The 16,855-nt window shown below is 36.7% G+C and overlaps 5 protein-coding genes across 7 annotated transcripts in view; 2 read left to right on the top strand and 3 right to left on the bottom strand.

The window, feature by feature from the left end:
* Positions 1-4,521, bottom strand: part of Msi (RNA-binding protein musashi) — a 213,351-nt gene extending 208,830 nt beyond the window's left edge. For both annotated transcript variants that reach the window (XM_076393652.1, XM_076393648.1), the window contains exon 1: positions 4,402-4,521. The gene's annotated coding sequence lies outside the window, so the exon portion shown is untranslated. The remainder of the gene's footprint in view (positions 1-4,401) is intronic.
* Positions 4,522-5,075: 554 nt separating this feature from the next.
* On the bottom strand, positions 5,076-6,320 carry Prosalpha2 (proteasome alpha2 subunit). The gene is made up of 3 exons (XM_076393515.1): positions 6,252-6,320; positions 5,573-5,905; positions 5,076-5,496 (listed from the first exon to the last, which is right to left on the bottom strand). The coding sequence occupies exons 1-3, from the start codon at positions 6,290-6,292 to the stop codon at positions 5,166-5,168; spliced, it is 705 nt and encodes a 234-aa protein (XP_076249630.1). The 5' UTR covers positions 6,293-6,320; the 3' UTR covers positions 5,076-5,165.
* Positions 6,321-6,814: 494 nt separating this feature from the next.
* Positions 6,815-8,024, top strand: LOC143177297 (uncharacterized). Its single transcript, XM_076375164.1, has 4 exons — positions 6,815-6,938; positions 7,049-7,342; positions 7,434-7,631; positions 7,702-8,024. The coding sequence occupies exons 1-4, from the start codon at positions 6,815-6,817 to the stop codon at positions 8,022-8,024; spliced, it is 939 nt and encodes a 312-aa protein (XP_076231279.1).
* An 803-nt stretch (positions 8,025-8,827) lies between these two features.
* LOC143177506 (retinol dehydrogenase 14) lies at positions 8,828-12,961 on the top strand. 2 transcript variants are annotated; one of them, XM_076375441.1, is made up of 5 exons: positions 8,828-8,909; positions 10,210-10,480; positions 11,129-11,368; positions 12,214-12,596; positions 12,719-12,961. In XM_076375441.1, the coding sequence occupies exons 2-5, from the start codon at positions 10,213-10,215 to the stop codon at positions 12,821-12,823; spliced, it is 996 nt and encodes a 331-aa protein (XP_076231556.1). In that variant the 5' UTR covers positions 8,828-8,909; positions 10,210-10,212; the 3' UTR covers positions 12,824-12,961. The 2 variants fall into 2 exon arrangements, with proteins under 2 accessions (XP_076231556.1, XP_076231557.1); XM_076375442.1 differs by lacking the exon at positions 8,828-8,909 and having other exon boundaries at positions 9,995-10,480.
* A 36-nt stretch (positions 12,962-12,997) lies between these two features.
* LOC143177505 (esterase E4-like) lies at positions 12,998-16,421 on the bottom strand. Its single transcript, XM_076375440.1, has 8 exons — positions 16,035-16,421; positions 15,642-15,767; positions 15,424-15,583; positions 14,969-15,357; positions 14,482-14,653; positions 13,864-14,054; positions 13,631-13,775; positions 12,998-13,432 (listed from the first exon to the last, which is right to left on the bottom strand). Exons 1-8 carry the CDS (start codon positions 16,230-16,232, stop codon positions 13,113-13,115), a joined length of 1,701 nt encoding a protein of 566 aa, XP_076231555.1. The 5' UTR covers positions 16,233-16,421; the 3' UTR covers positions 12,998-13,112.
* Positions 16,422-16,855: the final 434 nt, after the last annotated feature.

Here is a 16,855-nt window from a genome sequence, read left to right as displayed (position 1 = left end):
CATGCGACTAAAACTTCGACACACGCGTACTCGATTAAAATTCAAAGTCAATATTCCAGGCCAAAAAGCACAAAATCCTGCATTCCACCCTTCGCTCAGCGAAGATACAAGAACAAGTAAGTTGTACCACAGGTTTCCAGCCACCTCGTATATGATCAGCAACGTAACGAGAGTCCGAGTGTCGGTCACGTGTAGGTAACAGCCTCCTATTTGTACGTTTATTCGATATCGATAGCCAGCGCGATGCAGGCCGCGTGTCAAATAAACAGCGAATACTTGATATCGCAAACTATAACCGTTAACGAGAGGAGTTGGAGCGATCGTTATCGGACTAACCGCACGATCATTTAAGCCGAAGCTCCTCGGACCGCGCAGCCCTGGCATAGTTCAAGAACTCGGCTCCCTGGAACAGATACGGTTCGATAACCGTGCTCTGGTTCATAGCCTCGACCACTGACGTTCACGGAGAGGAAAAAAAGAACGACCAAGGGCTTTTATTTCCTCGTCGACGGGAGGAAAGATCCTTCGCTCCAACGCCTACCTCGCGCAGAAGGGACTTTTACAAATTAAAGGACGGTAATACCATGCAAAATGCTCCCAGCGTTCGCGGGCTAAAAAGTACGAGGTCGTGAAAGCGTTAACAGCCGGCGCGTCTTTCGCCGATGCGAATCGCGATCCGCATACCTAACGCGCAATTAGCCCGCGTGTAATTTCAGCCGCGTATCGCGTTGTCCAGCGCCCAGCTGGTGGCTCTGATAAAGAAGAAAGAAAGGAGCGGGCGCTGCGGGACCAGGAGATGCCCGTAATTACGGTGTTGCGCGACTCGGCGACAGATGCGACCAGCCACCCCCTTTACGAAATACCTCTGGACGAATCTTATTCTACCTACATTACGAGATTTTCATCTTGTTCTCGTTACACCGCGAGATTCTCGTTAGAGATAAGGCTGCGACGAATTGGTACGATGGAACGAGAAAGTGTGTACTGTGGTTCCTTGATACAGGCTCATCGGTTAACCTATCCTCATGATTACCCACTTTGGTCTTATCGAGGATACGAATCACAGTGCACAGAAGTAAGATTTTGTTGCTCTCAATTATTTGAAGGCATAGCGAATACATGGTGTTTCAGAAGTGCTCGATACAGGCTTACTGGCTAACTCATCCTCATAATTACCCACTTTGGTGTTATCGAACATGTGAGTTATAGTGCATAGAGGTCCCTAAGATCTTATCGCTCCAAATAATTTGAAGCCACAGCAAATACATGGTGTTTCAGAACTACTGATATGGTGCATAAGGAGAGAAAATCATAAGGTCATAAACTGCACCCCGAAGTAGGGATTCCAACTGTCTCGGCAGGACTCAGGAGATTCATTTATTCTTAAAAATATTTGAAGCTATAAGTACGGCCTGAGTATGTTCTAGAGTCCTTGCTTCATAAAAAAGTCTCGATTCTTTGATTTAGGAATTTATAATCTTTGGAACAAGTTACAATTCTACATAAAAAACTTAATCGAAAATATAGTTCTTCACTTCCAAGAACATGGAGTTTGAATTTTGATCACGTACGAATATACAAGGGGACAATGCTGGATCCCAGAAATACAGAACATGAGAAATACTCATAGTCTGACCACTGGCTTTATCTACTGTGACATGAAAATGATCCCTTCGCTTCGTGCCTGGTACACTCGTGCTCGATCAAAATTTAAACTCGATTATAACGAGTAAAAACGAACTTACACCGAAGAGTTTCTACGATTGTAACTAGAGGTGTCGAATCTCGAAGACACTCGGTTCAAGAGGACAGAAGAAACGAGGAGTGGCGATAGGAAAAGACCAATAGGCTGAGACAAAGGCGAGGAACAGAGGGCGAGGCTCGATGGCTTTTTAGAAATTTTAATAAGGGACATCGGCACGCTCGCGGCTCCCCCGCGAAAGCGGAAATGTAAATTCAGCGCTTTCGCGGGCCGAAAGGGGAGAGAACTGGTCTCTTGTAATGCCGGCATTAAAATTGCAAACCGTGCAGCGGGCACGCCGAAGCCTCTCCGTCTTCTCCGATCTACCTCATCCACCCAACCCCCTTTTCACCCCTTCTCTCTGTCTCTGTTTCTCTCCTTCTCTGTGTTTCTCTATATCTCTATCTCTCTTCCTCTTTTCCTCTCTCTCTCTCTCTCTTTCTCTCGACAGCTATGATTGTCCGCAGAGATCTTCAAGTACTAACGTGGAAACAGTGTTCGAGCAGCGGCAAATGAAAGCCGCTGTTAGTCGTGGAAACGCGCGTCTGCGGATGCGTCATATTAAAATCCAGCATTGTTCGTCTCCAATGCAGGGACGAAGCTGGGAAAGCAAGTTAGAAGGAGGGTGAATGGAAAGGGTATACAGGGTGTTCACGATGTTATTGTCCAAGGTTTTTCTCTTAAACAACGGGATAATGAAACGTAAGGAGAAGATGTATCACGCGACGGGAATCGATTGTCTTTTACCTTAACCCCTTAAGCGGGGAGAGTGAACATATTTGCCACCTGAAATCAATTGTATGATGTGTCGCTTATTTAATATAATAGATTTCCATTTGTCTTTAATAAATATAAAATAGGCAAGTATTATGTTTACATGTAGTTCCAAATAGAAATTATACAAAATATTGTTAGGGAATAAAAACAATTTTTTTGAATTCATGAAAATTCTCTCTCCGTTTAAAGGGTTAACCTTGCGTTTTATTATGCGCGAACAGTGATCGACCTAGTGCACTTTTAACCCTCAACTGCTAACTCATATTGAATATTCGATATGCAAAATATTCATGAATAATATCTGAATTTTGTATATTTTACTATTTTTTTTTATTGCTTGAAATTATTTCCATGTCTTATTTTACTTTTGCATTTGATGCAATAAGAGATCCCCCATTCTGCGAATTATGCAAACCTTGAAGAACGATTTAAAAAACAAAAAATGTATACAAGAACCTATTATTAATGCATGAATTGATTTTGAAAGGATGACCCTTATGATCTATAGGCAGGTAACGAGTTGCAAGACTACCGACTAGGGACATTATAATATTGACATCAGATAAAAATTGAGCCACCATAATATGCAGCTTGAGTCATTTTATTCTGTATCATTTATACAAGCATGTAAGAAAGATATTTGTCAACCACAATTTACATACTAATTTTGTTTCTTCAAACAAGGAAAAAAATGAGTTATAAATAATTTGAAAAAAGTAATTTTAAAAAAGTTGCGCAGACATGCTATATTTATCATATTATAAAGAATGACAAAATATTTTAGTTATTCTTTCCTAATACACAACATTTACAGAAAGAACTAAAACAATAACAATGTGGACACCCTATAGATCGAGGGAAGATCAGGGATTAGTTAGGATCAACTACTTAGAATTATTACAGCCGTGGTAAATACGAATTTGTGGTTTATGAAACGATGGAGCACTGCGAATAAGAACTCGGATAAGAACGAGCGCACCTAAATATCGGAAAACCGCGGCCATTAACTTTAACGTCTGCTATTCGGTCGCAGTGCCCTCTACAATCGCGTCAAACTAAACGATCTCGATTTGTGTCCTCTTTTTCAAAGCACGCAAAAACTTCCGGGACGATCACACAAAAACAGATTAATCAGCGACAGGATACTAACTTCTATCTTTTTCTAGTACCTCCTTTCACGTTATTACATCGTTCTGCTGGCTTTCGATTAAGCCCACACAGCAAATCTGTAACGATCTTTTACTCCCCGAAAAACATTTCCGCGTTCCCTATTCCCTTTTACGAGCGCCAGTAAAGCCTGCCAGCAAATTACGAACGCTCTGCGTGCAAAAAAAGCATGCGAAAGTATAAAGTAGAAAAAAGCAGTTTCGTTTCTGTATCAAGTGCATCGGAATCGCCGAGGAACCGATGACAAAACATATCGACCTAAGATGGTCCGCCAACCGCATTTCGATATACATTCTGGAAGTCATCGATATTTTCTGCCCCACGTCGAGCAATTACATGGCAAAGGCGATTATATGTTTCGGTTTACTTCGAAAGGAAATGACGACGCGACCTTAACGAAGGACGATAAACGCATGCTCGGCAAACAAATATCCGGCGTACGAACGCGATTAATGGCCGACATAAACAAACAATCGGCGACACGCGATTCAACAGGCGACCATTACTACAAATACGTTTTATTGCGTGTTCGTAGTGCGATAATTAATGAATATATTCGAAACTAGAAGTTCGACAATAACATTGTTCGTCATTGGAAACAAGTGTGAACGACACGCGACATTGATACACCACGATAAGCTACAGTTTGTTGCATGTACCACGAGGATCGGTCGAATGAAAGTACATTTTGGAGTTTAGTAAGTGTGACAGCTTACCTCCGTGCATCCGTTGACAAAAGCCCGACGTGTATCCTCGTCGATTTTCCACAACACTAACAACCAACTACCAAAAAGAGACAACGCAATGTTACACGCGAAACAAATCACTCAGCCGGCCGCGCACCGACTATGAAACTGCGTTCGCGCACAATCGCGCCTAACTGACGAGAATGCATGTAATGACCTCTTGCGGATGGAAATGGTATTTCTGTGTACCGAAACAATTTTTATTTAAAATTACTACAATATATTATGAACATTTGAATTTTTTGTTTGAGCTGAATGTAAATACAATTTAATGAAATATCGAATTGAATAATCTTTTCAGTGGGACGCTTTTTCGAATAGGGACTTATATGTGTATTTTTCACGATTTTCTTTTTATTAGAAACCGGAAATGAATAAATAAATGCCGCTTAGAATTAAATTTGTTTTTTTAGTATATGTATGGGTATTTATTTTCACAAAATTTTTGTTTGGAAAGGAAATTTCTCAACCTTTCTATGTTTTGAATAAAAATGCGAACTATTCAAAAGGGATATATTTTCTAGCTTGTATTTGCTTACTCATATTTTATGGATATTAAATACACCAAACAAAGAGAAAAATATCTTTATTCCAATGCTGCAGATGATTCCTTTAGAGGATGCAATAAATAAATAAAAAGCTGATTCATTTTTAACACAAAATTTTATTATAAGAATCTAATTTTGAAAGATGCAAAGATTACTGCAATTGAGTTATATAAAAATAGTTTAAAATTAAGGAATATTGGCAAGGTAGTCCTTGATACTGGAAGGATCCAATGTTCTGAAACCATTTGCATCACAAATACCAACTTCTATATTATCAGCGGTCATTTGACCTTCGAAACCTTCTTTTAATGTTAGAATGGCAGTATGAACCGCATCGTCCAGTTCCAAATCCTCGCTATACCTTTTCTCGAGGAATGTTTTGCCATTTATAAAGTTTTTGCCCATAGCAGTCGCCTTCCACGCAAAATACGCACCAGAAGGATCACATTGAAACAGATATGGCTTGCCATCATCCCAGCCACAAATTAATAAGGATACTCCAAAAGGTCTGACTCCACTGGAATTTGAATTTCACTATATACTAGCTGCACTATAGATTGAATAGACTATAATATAGTTTAAGAGATATGCACCCAGATTGTGTGTATTCCTGCATGAGCATGGCAACCCGTTGCACTAATTGCGCTGTTGGTATTGGTTCTTGATACACAAGCAGATACTGCTGTGCCATTTTACGAGCCTGTTTCACCAGTAACCTATAATCTGGTCCCATTCCACTGTATGTCATGCCAATATGTTTTGTGATCATTTCTACTTTGTTCACACTATGTTCATCGTATAATATAGATTTGTGCTTATTTTCCGTCGCTAAAACAACTCCATTCGATGCCTTGATACCAACACTGGCTGCTCCAGAAGCAACTGCAGCTAAGGCATACTCTATCTGTACCAACTTTCCAGACGGGCTGCATAATGAAATAAATTGAATCCTATACTTTTGCGCTTATGTTGCATGAATATTTGACGAGTCATTGTACACTGCATTAAAATGAATACACTTCTAACAAAAAGCCATTACATTGAATTTTATGCTCAATTTTAAAAGTGCAATAGTAAAAAAGAAAAACTCCTCTTTTTCTTGACGTACATTCAATGATAAATTCTATAAATTAATGATGGTAATTCGTTTCTAGGTTATGTTAGTACTGATCGAGTTTCAATGAACCAGTTAGCTTTATGAAATGAATAATAACATAAAACTATTTTATTGTCCATTTTAATAAATGGAAATAAAAGAGCGACAATATTTACCTGAAAGTTGTCAATGAAAAGCTGTACCGTTCCGAAGCCATGACAATTACTTTGCAACAATACTGGTTACTAAATATCGTGAAGTTTCGGCAATGGTTCGACGACATGCGAAAATGAAAGTTACCAGAAGCCTACAGCGCTAGGGACATTTTCATTTTGGTCACAAATTTAAATTTAAGTTTCAGCAACCCAGTATACACTTCCAATAAAATCTCAATAACTGAATAAACAAGATGATTAATGTGGTCAAATTATAAAATTACTTCGTCTGATATAAATCTAGAATAAAATAAAACTTAATCTAACATCCCTGGATAACCATAGGGCTCAACGTCAAATAAAAGAATATCAAATTCACATTAAACTGCCCGACTGAATGTTTTGGACAGACGCTATCCGAAACCACGTCCGAAAAAATTCTTTCGCAGATCGTTCGTGCATCGTGCAAAATTCTGCACGAACATATTTCTGAAAAAATATGTCCAAGACGAAAGCATATTCTTGTAGTTGAGCTGAATAAAGAAACTTGACAGCGTACTCGGTTGCAAAAGTATCGGTAAAAAATGGAGACGACCAACGAAAGCGAAAAGGTCCCAGAAGATCAATCAGAAGAATTATACACGTGGATTTCTTCGATTCCGTTTTCAAAACCGAAGAAAAATTTAACAAGAGACTTTTCAGATGCTGGTACCTATTCCCTGTAACGGTTATTTATTATTAACTCTATATCTCTTCTAAAATTTACTACTTTCTCTATTTTTTCGTGACTCGAATGATTTAAAAATAATATTCCTTAGTTCTGATGGCGGAAGTGCTAAAAGTATATTATCCTCGGTACGTTGATCTTCACAACTACGCACCAGCTAGTAGCTTGACTACGAAGAAAGAAAATTGGAATACGTTGAACCGAAAAGTGCTTACTAAGCTCGATATGAAATTATCCAAAGACACGATCAATCAACTAGCCAGTTCTCAACCCGGAGCTGCCGAACATTTGTTACTGGATGTGAAGAACAAGATTTTAAAGAGCTTCGAGCATCAGAATCCTCAGAATCCTTTATGTGATAAAAACAAGGACTCAGTCGAGGAAGGTAGCGCTAGAATAAAGTAGATTTAAAAAGTTTGATATCCCCGTAAGAATTTAAACATGTATATTTCCAAAGCGTATGGTATTTTGCCTAGGCAAGATTAATGAGAGCACGAAAACTGTAGAAGAGAACGTAGCTTCCGTAGAATCGACTTCGACGACCCTGACTTATGATAAATCAATATTCCTACGTGTTAAAGAAAAGCTTTTCTTCGTTGTATGGTGGATTATAGCTTATCTTTGTATTTGGAATTATTTCCCAAGTCCAAAGTCTCTATTATTAAAAAATAAACGTGAGTCTTAATTTTTAAGCAAAAGGAATGAAAAGAAATTTTGAACACGATTTTCTCGTTTCTATTGAAGTAAAAGATGCCGACACATCTGACACGCAAAGCACGTTGGAGAATATCAACGAGGAAGACGCCGTTCCTCGTCACGTCTGCACGCAATTAAGGCAAGAACTCCGCGAGAAGGACGATATTATCTGCACCTTAAATCACAAGCTTGCGTACTTAGAGAGCGCGATGAAGTTGAAGGACCTGCGAATATCGAACCTGACGTCGCAAATTTTGCAGAATGCCGTGGAATCTGAACAATTCCTGAAAAGCCAGGCCAACAACGATGCACAAATCAAGTTCCGCGCTCGACCGCAAAATATACGAGAAAAAGTAAAAGTAGAGGAATAACGTCGAAAATATTGAATAAAAATTGGAAAATTTGTCGAATATTATATACGGCTTTCTTCGAAAATACGTATACTTATTTAATAAATAATGTATTTATATGAAATGTATCAAGTCCTCGTAACTATAATAAGTCTCGCGTGCAAGGATTAGGTTCATTATTACATACTTATTAGCTGTATATTTTTGAGATTTTTACATGTTGAAATCTTTTGTTAATCAGAATTGTAATCTCTGCTTTTTCTTCTTTCAAGATTATCACTTCGGTTTTTTGAAACCACCAAATTGAAGACAAAATACTCGTAATCTTACGTAAAACTTTTTACAGCTAAACTATATTTTCGAAAAATTTGTTTCATTCAATTTCATACCTTTTAATTCCTCGAATAAATCTTAAAAGAACAAGTAGAGAACATATTCACAACTAATACAACAATAAAAAGAAATATAAATATTTTTGAGTTCTGCAAATGATTATAATCATATGTACAACAGAAGTATACTTTATTTTTAACTATTTTATATCAAATATTTCAAGAATAAAATATTTTAGTATCCAACTTTGCAAACAAATAAACTTAAATTATTTAGACGACATATATATATATATATATATATATATATATATATATATATATATATGTACAAGCGACATGAATGAAATTGAAAAACATAAGTTTTTTTTTGGCCAGGCAACAGAGAAGTTCGTACTAAAATTCTTAAAAGCCACTCTCTCTCATCAGTGTTCTTCAGTATGAAAGTGGGGAGGCGCTTGATGTACGGTCACGTAGTGCAATGTTAGTATAGAGGCACCGTCCCAGTAGAACGGGCACAGGAGTACCTGAACTCTCTCGAGGCAGTCTAAATGAGAATTTGGTAGCAACTGCTGTGAGTATAATTCAACATTAAATTAACACAGTTTTTCTAACTATCTGTCGTACTCTCACCCTGCTTGACATTTTTTACGCTGCCTTTTTGAAAATTCGACTACCTCACGCTCTTGTTCGACTGCGATGACATTAACACTTGCTATTCTTCGAATTACCATAAACAGAGTTCTGTGAAGTTTTCTGAATACGTCTAACACGTATGAATTGAACGTCCTTGAAATGAATTCTTTTATTACGTAGTTAAATAAATAAGTGTTCACTGTAAATATTGTATCTTGCACGATTTAATAATACATCATTTAACAAATGATTCAATAATACAATATTTCGAAGAAGTTTTCTTGTATTCCGTGTACACTGAAAATCTTCTAATTAATATCTTTGAGGAAAGTCTATTAGAAACTTTAGAAACACATATTTCCATTAGTATGTTAATTATTCATCTCACCTATTATCTTCTTTTTTACAATATCACCTATTACTGTATAATGTAAACATCTTTTTGTAGTTATCGTTAAAGTAATCGTACTTGAATATATTTGTTTTCTTGCAAAAATTGAATCGATAGGGGCTATAGAACCGGTTTGCCTTGAATATAATACTTGATTCAAGAAAGAAAACAATTACATGACGTTTATATATGTACGTAGAACAAGAATTTAAACAGATTCAGCTCTATATAAATAAATAAAATAAGAATATAAATTATTACACAATTGACTAACAAAATACGAACGCTGACAGATATTTAAACAATAAAATAATAAAATAATCATTATTTAAAGCACTCTATCTAACATTTACCACAAATTCTTTTATTTATCATTACTATTGCATAACATTCCTAAAAGCAGAGGGGGCACGTTGATTGCTTGAAATGGTTCTACACAGCAAACCACTCTAACAGGTAGAATGTCAGTGTCCGATGTCTTCAGCGAGCCATGTTCACGGTCATCGACCTTCGACTGACACTCTTCGAACGGGAGAATTCAATGCTATGTGTCGTTAAAGAGCATTTCGAAACTCATGAAATTTCTACAGTTATACAAGCCGAACATACAAGACAATGAATTTCCTATATCTGTATACGCATTTACAGAGACAAAGCTGCACAGCTATTAACTTATAATTAACGTCTTCCAATCGTTTCACGCATTGTACACAAATATCTCCAATCTTTTTTTACTGTCACATGTTAATTAGCTGGTACACGTCCTTCGCCCACTTTTTCCAACTAAAAACCTTCACTGTAACAAATGCACATTCTAACACGCAGCTCCTTTACACCGTTCGTTTAGATCATGTTACTGAAGATCGTACCTTGCACGACATTATGTTGCTTGGCAGCAAGCACGCTACTTGTCGTGCTGTTACTCTTGCTGGCACTATACATTTACGCTCAGTACACATTGGGACGCTGCGACTGCAAAAACAGAATGGACGGCAAAACTGTGATAATAACTGGATGCACTTCCGGTATCGGTAAGGAGACCGCGAGGGACATCGCCAAAAGAGGCGCGAGGCTCATCATGGCCTGCCGGAATACAGATTTGGCGAACAAGATCAAAGGTTTGTGTGAGAATTAATCTCATAGTTTGCTAATTAGGCAGACTTTACATCTGTGATTTGGTAATCAGTGCTTCAGGTGTATTTAATATGAAGTGACCTATATTCTTTTTTGATATTCTTCTTTGACATTTCCTTCTTGACCCCTATTCGTAATCGCCACTGGACAATACGTTACTTTTGACCGTTCATTAATTCTTATCGTGATTAATTTGTGTTGCAAACGATGGGGAACAGATTGCTAGGCCGAATAATTACATTACCATTATTATTACAGTTTAGTGACTTCAGAACGAAAACCATGACGATCTACTAATGACCGAAATAGCAGCTAATTACGAATAACTTGCGAGTGAATAGCATATTGAGCAAGATGTTGCATTTATTGCTTAGTACTGGCCGAAGTAAATATTTCCAGGTCACTTCTGTTAATTGCAACACCACTTTCCATTTGCTCACATGACAGACAGTAATATGCGTTCTATCATAGATATACTAGATTTTTTTTTCATTTACATTGTCATTCTTCTGTTGTCTATGGTTTTTTATCATTTTTAAACTACTTACATAAAAAAGTAATTGACGATTTCCAATAAACAAATATGATTGCTTAAATATAATGCATAATAATAAAGAAAAACGTTTTTTCAGATGAGTTAATAAAAGAAAGCGGCAACAATAATATTATCGTCCGAAAACTTGATTTATCATCTCTATCCTCTGTAAGGGAATTTGCGCAGCAAATAAACCGCGAAGAAGAGAGGCTAGACGTGTTAATTCACAATGCAGGAACTGCAGAAGTATTCAGGAAAAAAGTGACAGAGGACGGACTGGAAATGACTATGGCAACGAATCATTATGGTCCATTCTTATTGACGCATCTTTTAATTGGTGAGATAATGATTGTTAGGTGTTATTTACGATGAGTAACATTTGCAAGTGTACCGATTCCATGAACTATTGAATCTTAAATTACGATATTAATTCTAAAAATGCAAATACGTGTCTGAAGGCTTCAATAACTCAGGAACCGTTCAGTAATGAAAACATTAATGTCATGAAGTTCTAATAAAAATTAATTACAGAACATTTTTATAGGATTAATTGCAAGTATTAAAATAATGAAAAAAGTTTATGTATAAGTACCTTGTATAACACTTATTGAATATTATTAACCTTTTCACTCGAAGATTTATGTTTTGTCTTCATAATGTCCTCTTAGAGGCTCCAGTCGAGTGCAAAAGGTCAAGCCACTGATGCAAGCAATGGTTGTCATTTTATAGGCGTTCTGCATTACTATTTTAAACAATACAACATAGCTAATGTAGAAAGTATTCGATCACAAGTGTCAGAAATTTTAAGAGGCGACTGTATACGCTAATTTAAGATGAAAATCAAGAATGATAAAAATACGTTTGAGGCTTCCTTTGAAAGTTTATTAATACGCATGAAATATGTCTGACTTAGGACTTATTCTACTGCCGACGCGACGAGCACAAGCCAGGTCGATACGACGAAGACAGTGGAATAAGTCTTAATTTTAAACGCTTTTTCAACGATTAATAACTCTGAAATGGAATCTTAAACACAATTTTATTATTCTTTCTTCTTATTTTCAGATGTAGTTAAGCTTCTTTTAAAAGTTTGATCCTTATAACTAACTCGGTGAAAGTGCTCCACATTTTCTAGCATTCTGTATCAACGCAAATAATTAAAAAAACACTTATTTCCAACAGACTTATTGAAGAAATCGAAACCCAGTCGTATAGTAGTCGTCGCATCAGGATTGTACGTGTTAGCGAGATTAAACCTGAACAACATGAACCCAACCAGGTCATTGCCTGGGTACATTTATTACGTTTCCAAATATGCAAACATCGTCTTCACGTTAGAACTTGCTCGACGTCTCGAAGGTTCTGGCGTGACTGCCAATTGTCTACATCCCGGAATAATGAACACTGGAATTTGGAAAAATGTTCCACGGCCATTCTCTTGGGCGTTAAACTTGATGCTGAACGCTTTTTGTAAGACAAATGAACAGGGCGCTCAAACAACCATACACCTGGCTGTTTCTGAAGAACTCGCTGGAGTCACAGGAAAATATTTTATGGACTGTCACGTAAGTAAATATTGAACGCGTCACGTCAACATACTTATGTGCAAACATTTTAATATATGGAAGCTGCAGCAACATTTCCATAATTTATGTGTTTAATGATTTTTTCAATGTTCTGATTTTAGGAGCACGATCTACTACGTGGAGCAAAGGATCCAGCGAAAGCTAAAAAGTTATGGGAAATTAGTGAAAACATGGTGAAACTTCAACAATCGGACCCAAAAATTTAGAAAATATTTTACCATTTTTCACGAAGTACTTAAAAATTGTGTGGCTTCTTTCATGTTGTTAGTATCAGTTCTTTACTGTTTGTATAATTTTTGTATGTTACATCAAATAAGGATAATAAATGTCATTTTCTTATATTTACATTACTTTAGGATTTAAATTTAAGTTTTCCTCACTAAAAGACAACAGAGATTTTATTTCAATCAGTAATAAATTCGTTGCATACACACAACATTGTATAGTGAAAATCACAGAAAATTTATATTCATATTCATTAAAGTAAATCTACATTCAACCTTTCACATTCTGTGATCTTGAAGGTAGAGGGAACAGTCTCTCCCACGTTTGCATTCTTTCAGGGAAGAAACTAGTTTTCATAGTGGGACGAAGGTTGATGTCCAAGAAATTAGTTCCACCAGGAACAAGCGGCGCCCAAGTTACGCCTCTAAGCTTATTATCATTCTTAGAAATTGGTTCGCCAGTTCCTACAAAATTTGACCAAATGGAAGTGAGAATTTCTACCATAGGAATTTCAGGTGCGTTGCTTTCGAAATATGGGAATAAGTCCTTTATGAAGAATAGGTACTGCAAGTCGTCTTGATGCGATGCACCTAGAAAAATATTAAACAAATTTTGATAGTAAGCTTAATACTCTTTTGAATCAAGTAACTAATATTTATCTGAGAAGATGAGAACTAGACACCAGCAAACAATGTTATCGGTCTCTGACTATCTTTATTAGTTATCTATTCAACGCGTTATCTATCAAAAAACTTAGTTTGTAATTTATAACAAAATTGTATTCTTACCATATGGCGTAGTGCCATTCTGCATGAAAAAACTGTAGCGTCCTTCGAATGTAAATTTATAAAAGTACACTGGTTGACAGGATGTTGCAGCAAGTAGCTTGGCAAGTCGGTACATAGGAAATATGATTATACTATCAGCATACACCTGTAAAGCGATCAGAATTTTAATAGCTTTTTGATCTTGTTATAAAGAAGTAATCACTCTTGCAATTTTATAAAGCATGTTTACATACATGAGCAAGCTGCGTCTTAGTGGCTGAGTTAATTGGTTGATTCTGAAAGTAGAATCGTCGCAATTCCCTGCTGATGTAATTTGATCGCGGCGTATTACCTGGATACTGGAATACAATTGGAGCAATAGTGGTCCAGTTACTGTCTAGCTCGCGATATGCTGTGCCATTCAATTTAACGGATTCTTCGTACACTAAAATGTGAAATCAAATAATAGAATTAGGTACGTGTGCGTAAAATTAATTACTATAATTAGGCAATAAATAAATAATCGAATTGGTGAGTTGAAGATCAATACAAGTCCAAAAACCAGATACTTAATCCCAACGTGTAGGTTTGTACATTATACATATCTGAACCCCCCAGCTAGAATGTATTAAGTTTACTTGTTTTTTGGATGACTTAATACACTTTGGCTCTGGGAGTCAAACACAGTTTAGAGATTATTTGAAAATGGCTAATTTTAAACTAGTACTGTTCTTCAACTCACTGATTCAATTCCTATATAGATACAATATACGATTCAAAAGAACCTGTTCGTATAACTATGTTAAATAAATATTAAGAACAAGTCAAAGTAAATTTAGTACGTATAAAAATCAATATTATAAGTTATGTACATGCAACTATGCCTCCAAATTCTTCTTCTGTTACTCCCAACATTATAGGAATCTGCTGGTATCTTCCTTGTTTAATCAAGTCGTACGGATGAGCAGTTAAGAATCTCTCAACTCCTGGAACTTCGGGCTCCACTGTGGGTTTCCACAGTAGAATTGGAGTTTCATACCACTCCTGTCACAAAAAAGACACGATTACCATTTATGAGCTAAAAAGAATCGTGAATAATTAACGAGCTCATAACAAAAACGGCCCTTGTGAAACTTTTACTACCTTTTTGTTAGTAAAAACACATCCTAGTAATCAGTCAAAAAATTCACAGATTAATGTCTATCCCATTTAAAAAGCGATGTGTATACTATGACAAATATTTTGTTAAAAAAGATATTAATAATAAAAATGCTACAATATTTTTTCTGCTCTCCTAAAAAGAAGATAAAAATTGACAAGGATCGTTTCTATTCCCAGCTCCTCAATTTCCAAACGTACAAATAGCGAATTCAAGGTTCTTGGGAAATCCTCCACAGGTTTCGTAGATAAACAGCGCATCATCGAATCAGTCGTATCAGTGGGGCAATTCAACGCTTCAGCCTGCTTTATAGCGAGCTGTTTCTGTCCATTTAAGCTAACGCCAAAGTACACATCTGCTGTGAAGGGTGCGGCACTCATCGAAATCGCTCTGTGGAACAAGTTCTTCGACATTGGGGAGACCATGTGTAATATTATGCTGAAACTTCCAGCACTATCGCCACAGAGGGTAACAGAATTCGGATCACCTCCGAAAGCAGCGATGTTTCTTTGAATCCAACGGAAGGCCGCGACCTGGTCCTTCAGGCCCAAATTTCCTGGCGCCGCACTGTCGCCAGTACTTATGAATCCTACAGAAATATAAAATAATCCGTTAAAATTTATTAACTATTTACGTTTTCTGTGCTTGACAGTACCTAATGCTCCGAGACGATAATTGATAGTGATCAAAACGATATCTTTATCCATGATATATTCTGGTCCAAATAAAGAGCTCTGTCCCGAGAAGCCATAAAAGCCGCCTGGATGTATGAACACCATAACTGGCCTGGATACGTTTTCATTTCGACTAGGTAACTAAAATTTAATAATTAATTAGGTAAGATGGTCTGCAACATTTAAAACATATACTTACTTTTGTGGTGTACACGTTCAAACGTAGACAGTCCTCAGACATCAATTTACCAGTTCGTTGAGGACAACTGGGTCCTTCCTCAGAGGCATCGAAAACGTTTTGCCAATCTTGCGCTGGAACTGGTGGCTGCAAGTTATAGAATTCTTATAGTTGACAAAAATTTGAAATAAAATTATACGTAGAAAAATACATTAATAGAAATTTAACATGAGACTTATTTATGGTTTAAAAGATGAAAGTTGGTATGCTAATTTCAAATGTTACTACTGTAAAACGAAAGTGTTATAATTACATATACATTACATATAGTTATAATTACAACACTTTGTAAACATTAAACGTAACATAAGATAATAATTTTTTGACGAAACTAAAGAAGTAATAAATTTTTACTTGAAAACGTCGTGGTCCAGTAGGAGGCTCAGCATATCTCACACCACGAAACGAGTAGATCTTCTTCCCAAGTCGCGAAGTTAAAATCGAGCCCCGAATTTGTCCAGTAGGGGCAGATACCACTGGCTGCTCACTGTTGACATTTTGAGCAGTAACGACACAGATGACACAGAAAAAGACGACTAAAGTGTTCTTCATCTTCGAGCTGGAGTTTCCTTCGCTGCGGTTAAAGGAATGGTTCAAATCTAATTAAGACAACCAGTGCAACCTGTGCTCGTGAGAGCACTAAACTGTTCAAGGGCGGAACTCCACGATATAAAGCGAGCTACAAGGAAAATAAGTGGGGAAGTCCCAGTATGTTTCTTGGAATAATAGTGTTTCATGACCATTTGCTGCTGGTGCATTATAAGTTTACTTTTGGCTAGACACTCAGGCGTCGGTGAACGCAAGCGAAGCTGATATCATTCCATTTAAGGTCAGCTGAACAATTAAAGAAACGTTTTGAGTGATATCAACGATTAATGATACAGACATAATCGGTATATAGATATACGTAATCACAATGCATCAGACACACATTAGTGCATCAATGTCATTGGACCCCTCGCGAAGCCAGCTGCAATGCTAAACTGCTTACGAATCAATTCTTTTCATTATTCATTTAAGTGGTTGTATACATAATTATACTTATCTACTCATATGGCACATATGTACATATTGTGAAAATATGGTTATAGATTCTATTAAGATAAATTGAGGAAAACGATACTTGCGTAAAAAAGCTTAATGTATAATGTATAGAATGTTAGTTTGTTAGGATA

This window comes from Calliopsis andreniformis, chromosome 3 (genome assembly GCF_051401765.1).
Source record: "Calliopsis andreniformis isolate RMS-2024a chromosome 3, iyCalAndr_principal, whole genome shotgun sequence".
Classification (NCBI taxonomy): domain Eukaryota; kingdom Metazoa; phylum Arthropoda; class Insecta; order Hymenoptera; family Andrenidae; genus Calliopsis; species Calliopsis andreniformis.
Note: the sequence above shows the minus strand (reverse complement) of the source record. Positions and strands in the feature narration are given on the sequence as shown.